A 21,025-nucleotide genomic window follows, 5' to 3' on the forward strand; every position below is an offset into this window, starting at 1 on the left:
CGCATTAGTGCGGCCAGATTCTGGGCGGAAAAAAACAATCCGAGGGACCTCGACTTATGAGGGATTTTGGGTACACTGCACGTCACTATAGGGATAGTATTACAGACACGCCTATGTCGACGTCCCCTTTTCGACTACGAAAAACAAAATTCAATACTCCGCAGTGACCACTGGATGTCGGACTATGCACAGCATGTGATTCTAAGCAGATTAACAAACATCAGAATTATATATACTCTGTTTCACTTCTAACCTTCTCTCTTGCATTCAACTTGCCAGCCTCTTATTTCCTGCTTTATCTCCACCCCCTCCTCCATCTGTCACCACCACTGTTCAGTAGCTTAACTCTGTGCCTCCAAACACCTGCACATTACCTGAATACCAGTGGTTTAAGTATGGGACTAGCACTGCCCCCACTGGGATCTGCCCTTCTTCTTCATGTCCATATGAACATTATTTCTAGTTGCACTGGTAAAGTGTTGTGTTTCTAATGGAGGCCAGATTCCTGCAGTCTCTACTGCCTTGCTCCCAACTGTCCCAAACGCAGTGAAAAGATTTTTGCAGGCAGGTCACCCTTTTGGAACATTGAACATGTATGCGTGTAGCAGAGCTGCAAACACAGAGCTCTGCTCTATGTGCTACAACTCCTGATCTGTAACTCCTCATATGTAAGTCTCATATGTGGCTCACAAACTGAAGGGTTTCACATCATGAGTGTCCCCTCAGGAGCTGTTTGGGAGTGCGAATCACTTTCTTCAGTAAACTGCATATATCCCTTGACCTAGGGGGTTTCACTGTCATTTGATGGATTATTTATTGTGCGCTTATACACAAGTGTTTCAAAGCGCAACCATGCATGGGAGGGGAAGACATAAGGAAAACAAGACAATCATCTTACTAGGCATGGTACATTCAGATCGTGCAGATGTTCAGAACAGTAAGTGCGAGGGGTCATCAAGGGTCTGGATTTTGGGACCTCACCCTTGCCAGTGGCCCTTCACCATGCCCCTTAGTTTTGACAAGATTTCAAGCACCTCCTCTAGAAGATATGGCTCCCCTGATATCTATGTGTGGTAGATTATTTAATCTAATTGACCCAAAGGGGCACAGATACTTTGGAGCTCTTTGGCTATGGGAAACGGAAACGTCCCGTAATGGGGTAAGAGCATGCTCTTGCTGACTGTCAAGGGCCCTTGCCAAATGACCTGGGCATGGTGCGATGAACCAGGAGATCCTTCTCATACCACCTTCGGAGCAATGCGTGTGTTGCACGATACGGTACTCAGAACCCTTGGTCACCCTAAACTTTACCCTATGTGTCAGGCAGCATTCTTTGAAAGAGATATCACTCAATTTAACATGGCTCAGCAACACAGATACTGGCAACAATATTTCTGGGACTCATTTAATTCATTAATCAGTCCCTATAACTCCCAATCTGCAGGATCACTGGTTATATTGAGGTTACCTCATTTTGAAAAGTTCAAAGTGTTTTTATGTGACTACAAAGATCACCACAATTGCCTGCTGATCATTAACATAAGCATATGCACGGTTTCTCACATTCATGTTTATTGTGAAAATGTAAAATAAGCAAGTAAACATTTACTTTGCTTTCTTCAAACAGAAACATATCTGTGCAATTTTTGTAAAGAACAGAAGTAGAAAATCCTGGAGGTCACAGGGAGAAACAGGGATTCTGCATTTCTTTACATTTCTTTAAAAAGAAAAGAAGACGGGCAAGTAATGCATCCACTCTGGTTAATACCCAAAACAACTGAAAGATGGAGTCTTTGGCCTCAGAAATAAATGCACACTAACTGGTTGCCATCTGTATTGTGCTGGTCAAAAATGCAACCGACAGTGAATGTCCATTACCTGCTTGAAATTCAGTCGGTCAGTAATAACTTTATTCGGCCATAGGGCCGTGAAAGTACATCCTAACACATACAAAATAAATAAAAAGTTTCAATAACATATAATTCTTAATACAGCAAAACATTAGCTAAAGCCCCAGAAACCCACTTGTGGCCATTGCATCACATACACAATTACATAAATGCTCAAATCCATCAGGGGCCACTGGTCCATGTCCAACTACAGTTGCCCACCACCTTTTCCCCCAATGGAGTTTTGTTAGCTCTGGATAGCACTGGGATGTAGGGCCTGGTCTTGGGCGGATGAGCAGCGTTATTGCAGTTATAGGGGCTGATTACAATCATGCTATTTGGTATTGGGTTATATTTCATGTTCATCCCCAGAATAGATTTAGCTACTCTCTGGACCCTAAATTCTATCATGAGGAGATTGTAGGCACTTTCACCCTGGTATTGCAGCCTCAGGCAATTATGAATGGCCTCCCTGGTTTGAAATAAACAGCCACGTACAGTACGAAGCCAGTGCGTGCATTTGTTTAGAATGGCTTTCCTGGGTTGTAGTTGGTTAGGCAGCAAAATGGGGACTTTATGCATAAATAGTGTGCCCCTCCAAGGTACCCTATGTACCGTGCTGTTCATCATACTCTCCCCATGCCATGAGCTACATGCCCAGAAGCAGGCATCCTTGGGACATGACTGTGGCTGCCTGCCCTGCAAGCAAATTTGTCAGACATTAAGTTAGTAGTTACTGGTGGGTCGACTAGCGTGGGTAGGGGTGGTTGGGGCAACGGATCATCTCGATTCCGTGGTCTCACAGGGGGATCACATTGAGTTAAAGCCTTGGGCACCTTATTAGTCATTGTGCTATTGGAACTGGAGTTTTCGCTTTTTTATGGGTAGCCCTTCACCCTCTCCTGCTGATGGTTGTTATAGATTTGGCACAACCTTGCTATAGTGGACTGGCTTCTCAGGTTGTTGGACCCACAAAACATTTGCAGGGTTAATGGGTAGCCCCTCTCCCCTGTGGTTCCCCCTCTCACCTGGGCTTCTATAAAAACCAAGAGCAGCCTCTTAAGGTCTACAAGCTCAGACAGGACAAGACTGCCTTTGCATTCGTACCCAGAGTCCATGAAGCCCCACTTGGTAGCTGGGTCGGCAATGTGTGACGAGCATGGGCGTGATGAAGTGGGGACTCTTGTAGGGCTGGAGCCTGGCGGGGGGCAGCTTCCTGGGTGCAGGTTAGGCTTAATCTTGTCTAGAGTAGTGCTGGTTATCAAAAACAGCATCACAGACTGTGCTCTGTTAAACCTCTGTACCCACAATTTCTATTCCTTCCATGGGCACAAGAGTACTGTTCAGCCCTAGTGGCAGTGCTAGCACCTTGGCCACAGTAACGGGACTACATGAAATATAGCTTTCAAGTACTGACACAGGTCCCGATGCTGGTCCAAGTCTGTTCCTGTCAGATTTAGTTAAGGCAGTGTCAGGTGCAATGGTATTGATAACACCAGGGCTCGTAGCTGGGGACTGCTTAATGATCAAGGCCTCAGGGGTCAGAATGGGTGAGGGGTCACAAAGAAGTGTGGGAGCGCCTCTACTGAGAAAGAATATGGGTCAAATACCCTGCTCTATGGAATTTGTGTGGGGTCTACAACCACGTGTTAGCTCACTGCACCTTCATAAAGGAGACGCATTCATTTGCATATCAGTCTTTGTCCCACCCACAAGGGCAGTCCAGCACTGACATGCTATGCAAATCTCTGAACAAGAGTACCATCAGCAACCCCAGAAACGTGTTTCCGCCTCATCAGGCCTCCTCAGTGAGGTGAAGCAGAGCCTCTCCAAGACACAGTGAACAAGGGTCCAGATCTGGATTACCCGTGATTACTTAGAGTAAAACCCCAAGCTTTGCAAAGTTACCAAGTAGTGTGGGAGCCTCTCTACTGAGAGAGAACATGGAATTTGGAGGGGTCACCATTGCCACCCATAGTGCCCACATTATTATTATTATTATTATTATTATTACAACCATCAGAGGGGCTTGGCATGTTCTAGTGCGTAAGTAGGTTGACTAGAGGTGCCTTGATGGCAATTTCTACTGGGTTGACGATGGTTTGATAGTTGAGACTACAGGTGTTTCCATTAGTGCTGTTTGAGTGGGGTTTATCCATGGTCCGATTGGGTACATCCCCCCAAACATCTTGGTTAGGGCCAAGGAACTGGTGGATTTCCTTAATCAGGAAGTATGCCTCTCCTGTGAGCTTTATAGGGCTGTTGGTTTTCCCTCAATAACGGGATCCGCATTGTCACTGCCTCGTGCAGGGGTCCCATGGCCATTTTCCGCTTAATCGTCAGCATCTTATGTCTCACTGTTGCACTGTCTTGCATGATGGAGAGGAGGTTAATTAGTCTGGGTAAAGAAGAAGTGGCTTGACTTGGAGGAGCTTGGTGTGCACACAGACAACTGGAGTATAATCACAGGGTCTAGGATACCTCGCTGCCCCACAGCCTTTTAATTCTTGGCCTGATTCATAAATCAGGCTGCCACGGTGTTTAGAGCAATCTAGTGGCACCCCCTACTTCAGGCGATCAAGAGTCCCTCGGCAGACAGTGTCCTCTTTGCCCCTCTCTCTCAGCTGGTAAGGTAATTCCAATGTGCAATACCATGAAGGCCACAAGAGCTAGAGCTGAGAGTCCCAGCGACCTCACCCTGCCGGGAACAATCACCCGCGCCCTTAACCCCGGCAGTCTTCCCCCTCACGGGGGATACTGGGCCTTTTAATTAAAAAAAAAGATGAGCAGCTCCTTGCACACTCTGTGGATAGGTTAGAGCAGACGTGTCCAAGTCTTTTTCATCATATACAACAGACCGCATGAAATACAATACTTTACTAGGTTAAGTGCAATGTTAGAGAAGTCCAACACCAGTTCTAAGAGGTCACCAACAAACACCAGTCGAAGCTACCTGCCGGTAAATGGTAATGAATGGGTGAATCAGAAATTAGCACCCAACCTAAGCTAACCTGCCAATCGGAAAGCAAAGAACGCTGGCTTCATCTGCTAGTAAAAGTATGCGTACTGAGTGGTCTGTGCAGCTGTCTCCTCTATCTCCCAATCACCTTGAATTCCCCTTTATTTTTAACAAAAGAAACTTCAGGCTAGTACTTTTTTCCTCTAGCTTTTCCACAGCGCCTGTTCCCGATGGAAATAGAAAGTTATTGCTTTGCTTTCAAATAACCCTCTCGATTTTGAATGATAACTTATTTATTTAAAGTCTGAAACAGTGTTTGCACCCTAAGCATGTTGTGCTAGAAGTACCAAGGTTGCTTGGTCCAGGCTGTTAATGATATCTCCGCCAGCGGGCCACATCTACCAGAAATGGGCCAGAGGCCCTGATTAACTTTGACTGGCAGGATTTAACTGGCTAAGCTGGTAGCACCCTCCAGTGTGGGTATTATCACCCAAGTGTTGTATTGAGCCAATAACTAGCATTTTATAGACATCTAAGCTAATTACGGAAACAACTGTTAAACTCATATGCTTAACAATGGTACAGTTTGGTAAAAATATAAAGGCACATTTATGGTTGGCATGAATGTAGCCACCTGGCTTGGCACTTAGTCAGGTTTTCAGTTATGTATTTCTTGAACTCAGGAAAACTACTGGCACACATCCAAAGACCTAATGCACATGCCAACATCTACCAAAATGCCCTTGGCTGAGAGGAGATGGTGAACTGCAAATGAAACCATATTTCTCAGTCTCCTCCATAAAGCCACCACCCACACTGGATGGGAGAGCGTACACATTCAGACAAGAAAGGAGGTGCTTTGCTTCCTTCTGTGTTCCCTCACTGGGCGATTAGATAAATTATCTCGGGTTCACAGCAGCTATTCGAAGAACCCACCTAGCCAGTTTTTGTGTTAGCTTTGGATTTCCCGGATGAAGGACAGGTTTACATTTTTTCTGGCCACATTTTAATTTAGGAATACAAAAACGTTATTTTTTTATATAGTGCAACTTCTGGTATCCTTCTGCTTCTAAGAACTATAAGAATTGGTGTGATTACCCAACTTAATGATACTCAAATCATCGACCTCTGAAGGGTTAAGAGCCGAAGTCTGCCGTGCAGAAATTCCAGTCTTTGAAAGGAGGTTGCACTCAGATCTCTGAAGAATTTAATTTAATAAGATATACTCCAAATACAAATGATATAATGGGGTTTTCAATTTGTTGAACTGTGTTGAAGGATGTAGAATATAGTGACCCCTTCAGTGCAACGACAGGCAGTCTTCTTGCTGTCTTCATGAGCGAGAAATCAAAACCAAAAAAGCAGACTTTATTTTAGTAAAGCACAACACTTCTCTATTTCGTAGCATCTCAAACTCACTGGTGAGTCTTGTTTTAACAGTTTTCATGCTATATTTTAAATGTACTATGGCACATTATAATACTTTTTATTGTTACACCATTGAAGAGTCTGAGGGGAACAGTGAACTCTTTTTAGTTAAGTTTGCTTTTTTGAAGAATTATCAATATTAAGTCATCCTTGTATAATGCAGTACCATAAGAATGAATATCACCACCAGAAGTTCAACAGTTTATCATTATTGTGTGTGTTCAATGAAGCAACATAACCTGATTGGGCGGGTGTGGAGAGGCGGGGGTGATGCTGGAAATGCATTGGGGGGGACAGGGCCTCCATGTCCTTGTCCTGTACTCCTTTTATCATGTGTGTTCTGTGGTATTTTCTGCACAGGAGTCCATATGTGATGCCTGGCAGTGCAGCTCTTCCTCTTTTTAGTTTGTTGAACAGTCCTTTGGGACACCCTTATAACACCCATCGGAGGGGGTACAACCCTGTACCCCTAGTGTATGTTTTTGGTCACCTGTGTGTGGCCCACAGAGCAGGGTATGGGCTGGTGGCAGCTCCATGCTGAATTTGACAGGTGCTCCATGTATCCTCCATTTTGGGACACCCAGGCCCTGCCATTGGAATCAGTTGATTCCTGATCGGAGGCAAGATGGCCCATGTGGCCTCTTGCTTTCTATTGCCCGTTACCTTGCTTTTCCAAAGTCCTGGGAAGCCCTCACCCTGTCCCTTACCCTGACTGGCTGTTGGGTGGAAGTTCCATATATGGTATTGTGGGGAAGACCAGGCCAGACTGGCTGGAGCCTTCCCAATGACTGTATGTTGTGGGTACACCCTTGGGGTGGGACCTGGGTGAATTGAGTGTGTGACCAATATGCATTTCATGTTATGGGTGTCTGGTTTCTGGTATGTGACACAAAGACTGAGACAGGCTTGCCCGAAACCAGTATGAATGCAGTGTGGAGTGCTGAATGGCTGGGTGCTTGTCCCAATCCGCATTCTTTGTTGAGTGTCTGGATGGAGAAGAAAAGCCTGAATGCACTGTGAGCCTGATTAGCTGCTTACCTGCCTGAATGCCCTTCTGAATGATTGGTTGCCTGAGTGTGACCCAGCAGAGTAAATGAGACCAAACAGTATATCTTGGGACCACTCACTGTGGAAAACGTTCAGAAGCTGAAGTCGAAACTTGATGCTTGATCTCGAAGCCGAGCCGGAAGAAGGAGGTTAACTGCTGTTTCCATTCGATGCAATTTGAAAGTTGCTGTGCCTTCAAGAAACTGATCCAAGAGAGGACCTGGCTAGGAGACACCTTTCCGAGCTATGAGGGACCATTGTGCACCAGCTAACCTTTGCTATGGCTCCCTGGAAGTCAGTCCTCGAAAGGCTCCCGACCAGAGATGGGGACCGCCGAGGAATCTCGCAGCACCTGGACATCAAGGCCATTGAAGTCATCATCGTCGACCAGGGTTCAGAGGATTGGCGTAACCGCTGGAGGCCCGTTGAAGCCGTGTTGCCCAGAAGCAGGGAACAGCTTGACCCTGTGCCGGCCACGACAGGAGCCGCAACGCTCAATTTTAACACTTTGAATGAAGAACTCCCTTTCTCATCACCATCTACCACTTTGTCATGCCGGAGAAAGTCAAGGTCGCCGAGGAAACAAGGAGAATCCACTGGTGGGTTTCCCGCCACCCAAAGTCCTCAAAGACGCTGACAAAGATCTGAAAGCCAGCTTTGGTCACGTCCCTATCGCCAACACCAAACGCAGATAACCCGACGCCCTTGCCGAGTCTACGTTCTTCCTGGAGTCTTTGCGGCAACTAACTATCGTCGTCGAGGTGCACCGCACGCCTCATCTTCGCAGGACGTCCACAAAGGATCGTCGACATGCACCGCCAGGACCGAAGCTGCTGGCTCAATGCCATTGTTCACCCTTCTCTTCGAGGGATCTCGACGATCTGTGGCTCCTGCCTTAAATGGAGTTCACTCAAGAAGGATCCTTCGACGACCCGACTTCGAACTCTGCTAAACCAGGTACATTGGGGGTAGCATAACATTTGTAGAAGGAAATAAGACTGCTAAACAATATATGGACTGGGCGTATTTATTATCTTTATTTACAGGTTGCCCAGGTGGGGGGGATCCTCACATAGAACTCTAGGTAACGAGACAATTATTCTGCCATTTGTTTAACCCACTTGTTCCCCCCCCTATCCCCCACCCCCAAGTCTATTGTATTGATTTGTATGCCATTTGAAACTGTCAGTAGTGGTGCATTTAAATGGAGTCAAAGAGTAATTGTGGTACCACATAGAAATTGTACATTTATCATTTAGAACTGACTGAACAGACTGAGCACAAAGTGTGTTATTGTGTGTGTTTATAACTTGAACCTTATTTATATGAAGAACTGCGCTATTACTAACATTGTGTGTGTACATTCCTTTGTGGGGGCTTGGGTACTACACTGTACTCAAGAACCAGCCTGCATCACCTCCTGGGAACAAAGCCTTGATTGCTCGTCCATTGCTACCAACAATAGAGATTCTTAGCTGTGGTGCTCTGTGCTACTTCTCTGCCATATAGAGGGCAGGAGCACAGATAACCCACCTCCACAGTCTTTACACAGGGGCATTACTGGTCAGGTAATGCCCCCGGGGCGATACTTGCAAGCCCGAGCAAATAGAGTGCTTTAACATAGCACCAGGGTCATTACCTGACCAGTAATGCTCCCCCTGCTTGGGTTCTATGGCCATTAGTACCCAGGCAAGTCATACCAGGGTACTAATAGCATGTTTCCTCGAGTTGTGAAACAGCTAGGAAACAGTTTTGGAACTAGAGAAAAAAAAAGCGAAAAAGGATTGGGGAGAAGGGACTACACGTAGCAATCATTAAAAAAAAAAAAAAATAGGAAAAAAGTAAACAAGCAAAATGGCCACCATGGAACACGTAGTCCCTTCTCCCTTTGCATGGTGGTCTGGAGAAGAAAGGGACGCAGTTCTTGGACCCACAGCATGTGAGTCTTTCCCAGCCAGCGAAGGACCCGGCGAGGGCCGATCAGAATGTTTGTAACAATCTATTGTTCCTCGCCAGGTACTAATTTGAGACGGCATCTTTGAAACAAAACTGTACATGCCTTAGTTGATTTATTTTAAACATATAAAAGGTTGCCATTGAACATAATAAACTGCCAAGTGGGCACCTATTTGTCTCCTGAAACGTGTGGCTTGGTAGCGGCGTAAACTAGTACTGTTTTAGACTTTATTGAAAAAACATAGTTATTAGCTTCCCTATGGTTCCCAATTAGACGCGTCTTTTAAACACTTTGGGCAGTAGTTCAATTATATACCGTAGCTTTTAAGCTTAACCCATCTCCAAATTGTCTTGTGAATTCATACATTTGTTTTTTAATTAAACTATAAAAAATACTGAATTTTCATATGGACAAAGTTACTGTTTGAATTAATTCATTATGATCTGGATTAGCTATGCTGGTCTTCCATTTAGCACTTGTAGTCCCATCCCAGTTTCTTTCCTCTTCCCGCTCAGATGCCTCCATCTCTTCATAGACCGAGAGAGGGGTTATCATCACAGAATAATGACCCTTCCAACATATGACTTATTATCCTTGGCGATAACGACTCTTCCTCCCCTCGCCACCCCCCACACACCTGCAAGATATATAAGGCTATACCCACATGGTGGTAATAGCAATAAAGGTTTTGGAGTCGTGGTGATGTAGTAAAACATCTTTACTAGAGACTAATGCACACCATTTTTTATTAAATAAAATGTGGTTTATTCTCCAATATCTAAATACCTAAATTGTCTCTATAAAGGTAAGCATTTTAACTGAAAACTTGGTTGAACTGGAGTCATTACAGAAGGAGCTTGCATTAGATGTACTCTAAAAACTGAACATTGTTTATTTAAAAAAGTTAAAGCATTGCATTGTGTTTTAGCTTTCACTTTGTTATGTTAAGTTACATTGCAAAGACCTATTGAAAGAAATCTTGCTCGGAAATTGCATTGCTGTTTTTGATTGCAGACATTCTTTCTGTTGATTTCCTGGCTGCTTCTAAAGTCAGGATGTCAGGAATGCAATCAATACCAGTAGTTATTGACTGCATTCCAAGCATTCTGATTGGTTGACAGGAGGTCAATACTGATATTCAAGTGCCAACATTGTATTGTTACATCCTATCTGCATTGCATTCATTAAAAACATTTGAACAAAACAAAAAGAAAATAAACCGATCCACTGTGTTCATTGTTATCAGATATCCTTGGTGGTATGTGAAAAATCATGCAGATCCCACCCTAAAACTATGCCTAAAGTTTCCTCCCGGTTGGCTGGGGAAGGCAGACGTTTCCTAATCCGAACCCTGGGGTTGGTGTACTCAGGGAGGATCACCTTGGTGGAGACGAAGCCCAGGATAGCAGGGAGATTCCATGGGATGAGACAAAGTATTTTTCCTCTGATAGGGAGATTCTTACCATTGTGCCAAAAGAGGTTGTGTCTCAGTCATTTTAATGTCTCTCAACCTCATTAAATCTAAGGTTGTGAACCCTTAGGTTTTAACACCAACGCACACGATACCACGAGAAAGACCCTTTTTGTTCTTTAAAACTAAATGTCCTCCTCAATCCCAAGGATGCAATACTATCAAAACTGTAAAGGGAATTAAATCTACCCTTATAAAGAATCAAGAAGTGAAAAAAAAACTAACTTTGTTGAAAAGAACTACATGCCCCAGAATCCAAGAGCAACTGGGATGAGGAAGAGGGCGTAAGAGGCATGTAGATGTAGTGGTCAGGCAATTAAGCCTAGTAGCCATGGCAGGAGTCAGGCAATTGAAGCCAATGGCTCACAACTGAAATCTATTGTCAAACCTGAGAGGCATAAAAGGCCTCAGCAGGAAAGCAGTAGGGAGAGAAGGAGCTAGAGCAGGAGTTGGAAGGCTGACAGTAGAACAGCACGAGGCTGGCAAGTCACGAGGAAGTAGGAGCACAGAAGGGACACCAGAACAGCAGATTTCACCTGCAAGTACTGAAAGGGCTCCATGTTCCCAAAACCTGTATTTCAGTAGCTGCACAGCGCAAGACATGCTGGAAGTGAAGTATTCCCCCATGTGAGCCGAGTTGCTGTGATTATAGAGCCGTGACCATGCAGAAGCACAAGGCCAGAAGAGGAAGGTAAGCCAAGGAGCTCGGGAATAAAAGGAACTCCAAATTAAGATGTCCAGACCAGAGACACCCTTGCTGGAAAAGTGTGTGGATCCCAAGTGAGCCAGAATTGGCAGCAGTGGTAGAGGAAGTCGGGGAAGCAGAGAAACACGCTATTGCAGTGTTCCTGAAGCCATTGAGTGAAGAATGGCCTTCAGATTCACTCAACAAGCCTTGCCGGCAACTGTAGCCAGCTCCAAAGTAACTTGCGTAACGTTTGAAGCGAGTAAAAGTTGTTTGAAATCTTTAACCTTTCTATTAACAATGGAATTGTAGCACTCGCGCTTATACTTAAATATGTAATGTTCGCGTGAGGAGTCATTACATCCATTGGTGAACTCTGTTTGGATTAAGGAGTGGTTGTATGTCCTTAATTGTGAAGAAGGAACGCTTGTTAAATCCATTCCGAATAATTAACATTGACATTGCACAAGAGTTACAAGTAATACCAAGTGAAAATGGCAACAAAGGAAGGTCCGTGTGACCAACTGTGTTTCCCGAAGTAAGTCTGAAGGGGTTTCCTTTAACGCCATCAGTGAATACAATTCTATTCATCACTTTAAGTTTAAAAATCTACCTTAAAGAGTGGCTGCATGTGCCCAATTATGTTTTCACTTTGAGGACTGAGCCTTGTATAGTATCCAGTTTTGACATTTTTTATTTTCCCAAGAAATTAAGAGTACACAATAAAGAGAACAAGCAGCACCCAAGCCGAAAGGAGAACCCTTTTCATCGTGGAACCAGTCTTGTTAAAAGCCATCTACTGGCTCTGTAAAGATAGCAGTGTGGAGTTGTTACCTGAAACTGAAAGAGTGGCACTACAGCTTCTGGGTAATTATTGCAGCAGAAGAGGTGCGGGTAAAGCTGGGGAAGGGGAGCTGGAGTCTTGTAAAGAATATTCAGACATTTAGCTGTAATGCTTCAGAGTGCTGAAGTTGAGAGGAAGTGAGTACTGCGGGCAGAAGCAGTTTATGCTTGTGTCAGTCAGACAGACGGAGGAGGCAAAGAGGCTACCTCCTTTTAGAAAGTCACTGAAGGGAAGAGTGCCTTGCCTACCTGAAGAGGACGTAGTGCTCGTCAGACTTTGCCTGGCAATCCAGAAGTACAAAGCAGTAAAAGTACCTGAACTGTTGTAGTATACAAAGTTGTCAGTGGATGTCACATTGGAGAGGTTTGAAGTAGTTGCATACTGCGGGACAAGGGTGACGGTTCTCACAGTAACAGTAGAAGAGTGGTTGGCAAAAAAGAAAAGAGCAACGCAAAGAGAAGCATCCAGACAAATACACCAAATATAGTAAAGTAGTCCTAACCAACTGTAATGCTGTAGTTGGAGAAGTACTGAAAGTAAATATTTCATAAATCATTTCAACTGTGGCAAATAATATCGAAGAGAAGTCAATTTATCGTCATAACCAGGATTAGCATTGGTGCTATTTTCTTTGCTGGAATTGGAAGGGGAGCTTTTTAACCAATACCAAAAAATTGTTGCCAGTGGATTTTGTTGTTTGATGAACTTTTGTTTTGACTTGGAACTGATAAGAAATGGTTCAAGACTTTTCTTTTGAACATTTTGAAGTTGACTCTAAAGCCTGGGGCAAGGATCTTACCCAGGGCATGTGAAGGTCATTCAAATATTGTTTTATAATTTATTATGTATGTTGGTTGTTTATAGTGAGGGCCAGTTTACCCATGCTAGAGATTGTTCCCTTAGCCTTTAGACTAGGTAGGGAATTCCTCAGTAGAATAGGGCAACAGAGGCTTGATTTGAAAATATTGACTTTAATAAAATATTACTTTATGAGAAAACTACAAGCAGTTGTCCACCTTGCATTTCTGACCCCTCACAAGTGATTCCAATGTCCAAAACATTCACAAGCTCCTGCTCTTTACTTAACAGGAATTTCAAAAGCATTTCAACCACCAATGCAACTTGTTAGCGCACAACATGTATTTAATCTTTGAGGCAATCAGTAACATTCGAACAACATTTTACGGCCACCGGTCAGATTGATGCTCCAGACTTTAGCCACAAAGCAGCAACATATACAGTATTTTACCAACAGCATTCACAGACATTACAAAAAGCCTCTATTAACAGCGCTTGAGCCTTTGAAAAAAAAGCACATGCTCAAAGCGGAGGAAACTCTTAACAAACCTATAGGAGTAAAGTCGGTATGTTGTATTGAACATCTGAAAAGATGTGATGTAGCCTTCTGGAGAAGCTTGGAGAGTTTTCTGTAAAGATATAAAAAGGAACTGTCAGACTCAGCAGGACAAGACTCAAGCAGGACACTTTTATGCAGAGACAGATAAAATTGCCAGCATTCTAGTTTGGTATACATATATATATTTATATACACACACATTATGAATTCTGTTTAGTTTTGCACCTCTATAATCGCATTGGTTTTATACTTGATAAACTATATACAGTTTCTCATTTTATTTTTCTCGCAAAGACATACTGGCTGGTTTGTAAAATCATGTAACTCGGTTCTATGTTCATTCAGTCTTTTTCGCAGATGGATTTTTTCCCCAAATGTCTTGTTGTTGAAAATCCCATCAACATTCCATTTTCTATTGTTGGGGGTTCCACCAACACCTCCTCCCCTATTAGTTTTACACTATTCCCGACCAGTTATATACCCTTGCTCACACCCCCATATATTTTGTAATTATTTTGTTTCCGATAAAAATGATTTTGGGAAAAAAAAATCCAAAAAAATCACTGTCGATGAATTAACGTTATACCATGTAACTTACACCCAAACTGCATGGGAGTTGTGCAACTTACTGGGTCACCATATGAAGATGAACTCCTACCCAACCTCCAACGTGGGACCAGACAAGGTTGTATCAGACAAGGTTGTCCCCATCACCTTTATTATTCATCAGTGCAATTGAGCTTTTGGCTATCATGTTCAGTTCAAATGGAGATGTTAGGGCAACTGGCATTGGTGAAGAATTGGGGAAGATCTGGCTCTATACTGAAGACCTTTCGATTGTGCTACGAGAACCTGAAAGTGGCATGGTCCACATGATGCTAACTATTGACACCTTTATGAGATTATGAGGTTAAAAGGTCAATCGGAGTAAATCCGAAATCCTGCCAATCTTCTCCTCATGGGTCAAAACGTTATTTGATCAATGGAGGTTAACTGGTCTCCAACCCGAATGAAGTACCTGTGGATATGGCTGTCTTCTGTTGTTAAGGATCTGATGGTGAATCAACTTTGCGAAATCATTGACGAAAAGTAAATCGGATTTGACAAGTTGGTCTCCCCTGAAGTTGTCTTATGTTGTCAGACAAGGTCAACATTGTCAAGATGAACCTCGCTCTCAAATTCAACTATATTCCATTGATGCATTCACTCAAGGCTGGGGACAGCCTCTTCAAAGAATTGGATGCTATGCTACAATGCTTCCTCTGGGAAAATACGACTTGACTGGCTGGCTGTACTTACTCAGAATACTGCACACTTAAGAGAAATTTGAGTGACATTTTGGCGAATACGTCTGGTCTCGACCCTAGTAAGAATGGGTGGCTGCTAATGGAAACTTGCAGGTCTACTGCTCACTCTGTCATCCTTTTACCAATTCCTGGCACTGGCATCCGAGAAAAAGACAGATGTCTTGCAGCTCTGGAACCAAGAACTTGATGAAAATGTGCGTCCTGATAGATGGTTGAGATGGAGCAATTATGGTCAGTTTGCATCAATGGACTGTGGTTAACGAGCCAGTCAGATCAAACTCCTGGATTGTGTTTATTGGACACCGGATAGGATGTTCAGAAGAAATATGTATGACAATTACCGCTGTTGGCGATGCAAAAGAGAACAGGGTAGATTGATACACATGATTTGTCTGTATCCCAAGACAAAACAATTGTGTACAGAGATATATGAAAGACAATCTAATCCTGGAAACCAATTTTCCAATGAAGGCTTCTGTCTTTATCATGGGAGATGACAATCTGGTTCATGATCTGCCGAGAGCGGGTAATCCTGGCTGTTCAGATGCTGCATGACAGCTAAGAAGTTAATTCTACATGCCTAGAAGTCAACTGCTAGAATTGATAGATGAATGGATCCAAGCCATTTATTCTTTTCTTTTTTCGAATTATAGGTTGAGTTCAGGCCTGGTGTTGTTAGGCCTCTATTGTTGTGTATTATTGTGTATGGATTACCATCTCTTGTAATGTATAAACAGTCTGTATTTGATTTAATTTATGGATTGAATTATCTACATAAACCTTTAAATAAGAAGATTAAGTCACACCACAAGCATATCCTGCAAGTGCAGATCTCGCAAAACACAACTTGTCGACAGTGCTCAACACCGTGGTAGCTTATAATGACGATCTGTGGATTAACGCATCTGCTGAATAACTGTGTGGAACCTGAATTTCATTGGTATTAAACCAAGCAAGTGAATTCAGAATTTCATTGTACGCAGGCCCATCAAAGTAGTACAAAATCTGGTGGGTAATAAGAGTTTTATAACAGAAATTAAATAAAGAATAAATACACTACACAAGTATATGTATAATTATGCCTTAATTGTACAACTGATTTGCATGCAGTACTTTACATTTATTTATTTATTTATATTTCGCACAATGGACCCTCAGGCATGATGGCGCATACAAGACCAACAACGAAAAAACAATGGTACAACATAAAACACAAAGCATAGTAAAAAAGTACGACCTACAAACCAGATGAACCCAGTGAAGAGATTAACCCATATGTTAGAGTACAAATATTAGAACCCAAATTATGAGTAATACATTTTGCATCTAGAAGTTACAGTATTATTTTACAGTATGTAGCGCCTTTTGGGAGATAATTGCACATGCCAAGAAAGAGTAGTAGCGTGCTGGACCCGCAGCCCACAACGACAGTGTCACTATTTGGTGAGGAACACCACTCACTCAAATTAATTCTACGTAAGACTTTTAATCAGACGATCTAACAAGCCCTCGGCCTGTACGTTGGCGCAACCAAGCGAATACTTTGTTAGGTAGGGCTTCTTTAGTCTCAGTTCCAACTATTTTATGGATGTTAGTAATAGCGAAATTTCTATTGTCCATAATAAAGTCACAGGTACCGATATCCTTAATTCTAGGCATATGACATGTTTTCAGTCGCACATTCCTCTTGTAAGCTTGCTTCGGAGCAGCATGGGTAACTGTATCTCGTGCATTAGGGTTATGGTCTTGATTATAATCCAGAGCCCAGATAGCAAAAAGGGGATTCAGTGTCTAAATCCTCTGCAGTAATGCTAGAATGGTTGTCCTGAACGTTGATGGAAGGTGTGATCATAGGAGGTGGCAGATGGATGTCACAGATAGGATTGGCATAGGAAACTTGATCCGAGCTCTCTGCTATTATGACGGCTTGACAGGCTTGATCCCCACTCTCCACTAGAAGATTAGCCTGGCAGCCAGTGTCCTTTTTATTCAAGTGATTCTGTACAGCTATAGTAGATTGTATAGTGGGCTGTGCTGCTGTACTTTCTCTATAAGGACATACGGTTGAGACAAACTCATTCACGGTGACCCTGAGTGCACAGAAGTCCTGAAGGCTAAGGCACAAGTTGAGCCGTTTCAGAAGATTCACTTTAAAGTTTGCAAACTGGGGGTGTAATGAGTTTGAATGGCTGATAGCCTGGGGCCCTTTGCTGAGGTTAATGGCGAGGGAATTAAATTTCCAGAATCCCTCTTGGCGTATTCCTTTATCTCCCCCAATAAAGACGTCACTGCCGGTGAAAAGGCAGAGGAGATGCAGTCAATCGTGTCCCTTTCCAAAGATCGTTCTCGGGTGACCAATCCTGCAATATTAGTCCTTACTGACGTACTGCCTAAGTTACTGTTAAGATTCTTACGTATAGAATCTTGTGCACTCAGATTAAGGACTGTGCTGAGGTTACCCCCGTGTAACCTCTGTCTCCTACGAGAATTTAGGGCTTGGACCTCTGTCACGCGGTCCCTATTAACCAAGGGAGAGGCAGCAGCCAATTCCAGTCCAGAACAGGAGATAACATCTCTTGGCTCAGATATGGAGTTATTTAATATCTGGCTGCAGGGCAACGAGTTTGAAAAACCATACTCATTGCGGTCCTCCATGATAAGCCTCAAGAATGTCAAGGGGTGGGGAAACACGCCACGCTACTCAGAGAAGAACAAGTTACTTTCTTACCTGGTAACGTTCTTTCGATGGGATGGTCCGACGACGTATTCCATATCTATGACATGTAATCACCACAGCTGTGCTGCTTCGGAAACTTTTTCGGCGTCTGCGTCCTGCGTCGATGACGTCGATGCGCCGTCGTCGAGAACCTCCTCCGACGTCCGACGTCATCCGATGTGATAAGTAGGACGCACGACGCCCATAGCCTCAGTTGTAGTTTTTTCCCCCAGAACGTGTGACATAAGTGAACTGCCAGTCAGACACAAAGCCTTGCGGAACGTAAGCTGCAATCGCAAAAGAAATTCTGCAGCGGGGAAGGCCGGGCGGGAGCGATATGGAATACGTCGTCGGACCATCCCATCGAAAGAACGTTACCAGGTAAGAAAGTAACTTGTTCTTCGAGGGGATTGGGTCCTCCGACGTATTCCATATCTATGACAGACTCCCAAAGCAGTACCAAAGCAAGGAGGAGGGAAAGAATTTAGAATCAAAATGTAGAATAGCCAATCAAATAGCAGAGCAAAGGACCGCCTTGCCAAAGGCCAGATCCTGTGCTCGGATGGAATCAAGGGAATAGTGACGTACAAATGTATGTACTGAAGCCCAGGTGGCTGCATCACAGATGTTGCGAATAGGAACACCCCTCTGCAGGGCAGTAGACGCAGCCATACCCCTGGTAGAATGGGCCCGCAAGCCAGCCGGTGGGTCCTTACCCGCCAAACGGTAGCACTCCGAGATGGCCAAAATAATCCAGCGAGACAAAGTCTGTTTCGTCACAGCTTGCCCCAAACGCTTTCCAGCGTAACCAAGAAAGAGTTGATCATCCACTCTGACCCGGGACATGCGTGAAACATAAAAGCTTAAAGCTCTCCTAGGATCAAGCCTATGGAGCCTCTCCTCTTCCTTACCAGGATGCGGAGGAGGATAGAATGCCGGAAGAACAACCTTCTGGGCCAAATGAAATTCCGTCACTACCTTCGGAAGAAAAGAAGGACGAACTCTAAGGACAACCCTGTCCTTGTGAAATACAGTGAAGGGAGGCTTAACTGAAAGTGCCTGTAACTCACTCACTCTGCGAGCGGAAGTAACCGCAACTAAAAACACAGTTTTCAGAGTTAACAGCCTCAAAGGGCAAGAATGTAAAGGCTCAAACGGAGCACCCATAAGAAACTTAAGAACCAGGTTCAAATCCCAACCGGGCACCAGGAAAGGTGACGGAGGGAACACATTAGTGAGCCCTTTCAGGAACTGTGAAATCAAAGGGATTTTAAAGTAAGAACACTCTTCAGACGAGCGCTTAAAGATGGACAGCGCCGCCAGGTAACCCTTAACGGTACCCACTTGCAAGCCCCTGTGGGCCAAAGAAAGTAAAAAGGACAGAACCATGGGGATGTCACATGCAAAAGGATCCACATTCTGAACTCTGCACCAGTCGCAGAACTTACGCCAACGGCAACGGTACAGAGACTTTGTTGCCGGCCTTCGGGCCGAAAGCAACACCTCCATCACGTCCTCAGGGAGGTCCCAATCCTTATACCTCAACCTTTCAGAAGCCAAGCGTGAAGGTTGAGGGATCTGACCTCTGGATGGAGAACCTGACCCCCCTCCCGTGAGAGCAGATCGTCTCGGTAGGGAAGACGACGTGGAGGGCAGATGGATAAGTCGAGAAGGTCCGGGTACCACGTCCTCCGAGCCCACGCCGGGGCAATGAGGATCATCCGGGAACCGAACTTCCGTAACCTCCGCAGCACTTGCGGGATGACGGGGACTGGAGGAAACGCGTACAGCAGCGGGAATGACCACTCCACCACGAACGCGTCTCCTAAGGCTCCTTCTGGAGGAAATTCCCGCGAGCAAAACCTTTCGCACTTCCGGTTGACACTGGAGGCGAAGAGATCCACTTGAGGGGTCCCCCAAAGGGCGAAGATCTCCAGGAGAATCTCCTGAGCCAACTCCCACTCGTGAGAGATCGCGCTCTGCCTGCTCAGAGCGTCCGCCGTCACGTTTTCGGTTCCGGCCAGATGAACTGCCGAGATCGAAACTTCCTGCTGGATGGCCCAGAACTCGAGCTGCATCACCTCTCTGCACAGAGGAAGTGACCCTGCCCCCCCTTTTTGTTGAGGTAGTGCATGGCCACTGTGTTGTCCGTCAGGATCAGGACATTCTTCCCTCGCACAGACGGCAGAAAAGCCTTCAGGGCTAGCCTGACGGCCCTCAGCTCCAACAGATTGATATGGAGTCTGGACTCCGACGGAGACCAACGACCGCTGACTGTCAGCCCGTTGGCATGAGCTCCCCATCCCGTGAGGGATGCATCCGTCACGATCGTCACCTCCGGCCAGGGAAGCCAAAATGGAGCCCCCTTCATCAAGTTGCCTTCGACGGCCCACCACAGAAGGTCCCGGGCGACCGAGGACGGCACCTGAATCGAGTCCGACATCCTGCCGGAGGACTGCGACCATTGCGTCTTGAGTGCCCACTGCAAAGATCTCATCCGCAGGCGAGCCTCTGGCACCAGAAGAATGCAGGATGCCATGAGGCCGAGCAACCTCAAGAACTCGAACGCTGGGAGCGTCTGGGCATGCTGAAACTTGTGCACCATCTGCTGAATGTGAAGAGCCCTCACCTGGGGAGGAAAACACTGCCCCAGGGAAGTGTCGAGCACTGCTCCGATGTACTGGAGCCGCTGTGTTGGCGTCAAATGGGACTTCTTTAAATTGAGGGAGAAGCCCAGCCTGTGAAGGGAGCGACAGGTGATCGATAGATGATCCAGGACTTGCTCGGGAGAGCTCCCCCTGATCAACCAATCGTCCAGGTAGGGGTAGACGTGAATCCCCCCTTGCCTGAGATGCGCTGCCACCACCACCATGAGCTTGGTGAAAACCCTCGGGGCGGAGGTCAATCCGAACGGCAGGACCCGAAACTGAAAGTGCGAGTCGCCAACCGCGAACCTCAGGTACTTCTTGTGCTTGGGATGGATCGGCACATGGAAGTAAGCATCCTTGAGGTCGAGTGACACCAACCAGTCCTGAAGCTGAAGGGCCTGGAGGACTTGAGAGAGAGTAACCATCTTGAACTTGTCCTTCCTGAGGAGTTTGTTCAAACCGCGCAAGTCCATGATGGGTCTCAATCCCCCGTCTTTCTTCGAAACCAAAAAATAAGGGGAATACCATCCCTTGTTCCTCTCCGCTACAGGCACCAGTTCTATGGCGCCTTTCTCCAGCAGGGCTTGAATTTCCTGCGCAAGGAGCGAATCCGGACTCTGCAAAGAGAGGTTCCCCGGTGGATTGTCGCGAGGCCTGTGCCGAAAAGGAAGACAGTAGCCGTGGGTTATGATCTCCAGAACCCACACATCTGAAGTA

General features: G+C 45.1%; 1 protein-coding gene across 1 annotated transcript in view; it reads right to left on the bottom strand.

Moving 5' to 3' along the window:
• The window catches only part of ENTPD6 (ectonucleoside triphosphate diphosphohydrolase 6), a 757,555-nt gene that overhangs the window by 371,489 nt on the left and 365,041 nt on the right, over positions 1 to 21,025 (bottom strand). Inside the window, exon 7 of the mRNA XM_069606885.1 lies at positions 13,628 to 13,707. Coding sequence (XP_069462986.1) covers positions 13,628 to 13,707 — 80 coding nt within the window. The remainder of the gene's footprint in view (positions 1 to 13,627; positions 13,708 to 21,025) is intronic.

Source organism: Ambystoma mexicanum, chromosome 4p (assembly GCF_040938575.1).
Source record: "Ambystoma mexicanum isolate Mex_15411 chromosome 4p, UKY_AmexF1_1, whole genome shotgun sequence".
Classification (NCBI taxonomy): domain Eukaryota; kingdom Metazoa; phylum Chordata; class Amphibia; order Caudata; family Ambystomatidae; genus Ambystoma; species Ambystoma mexicanum.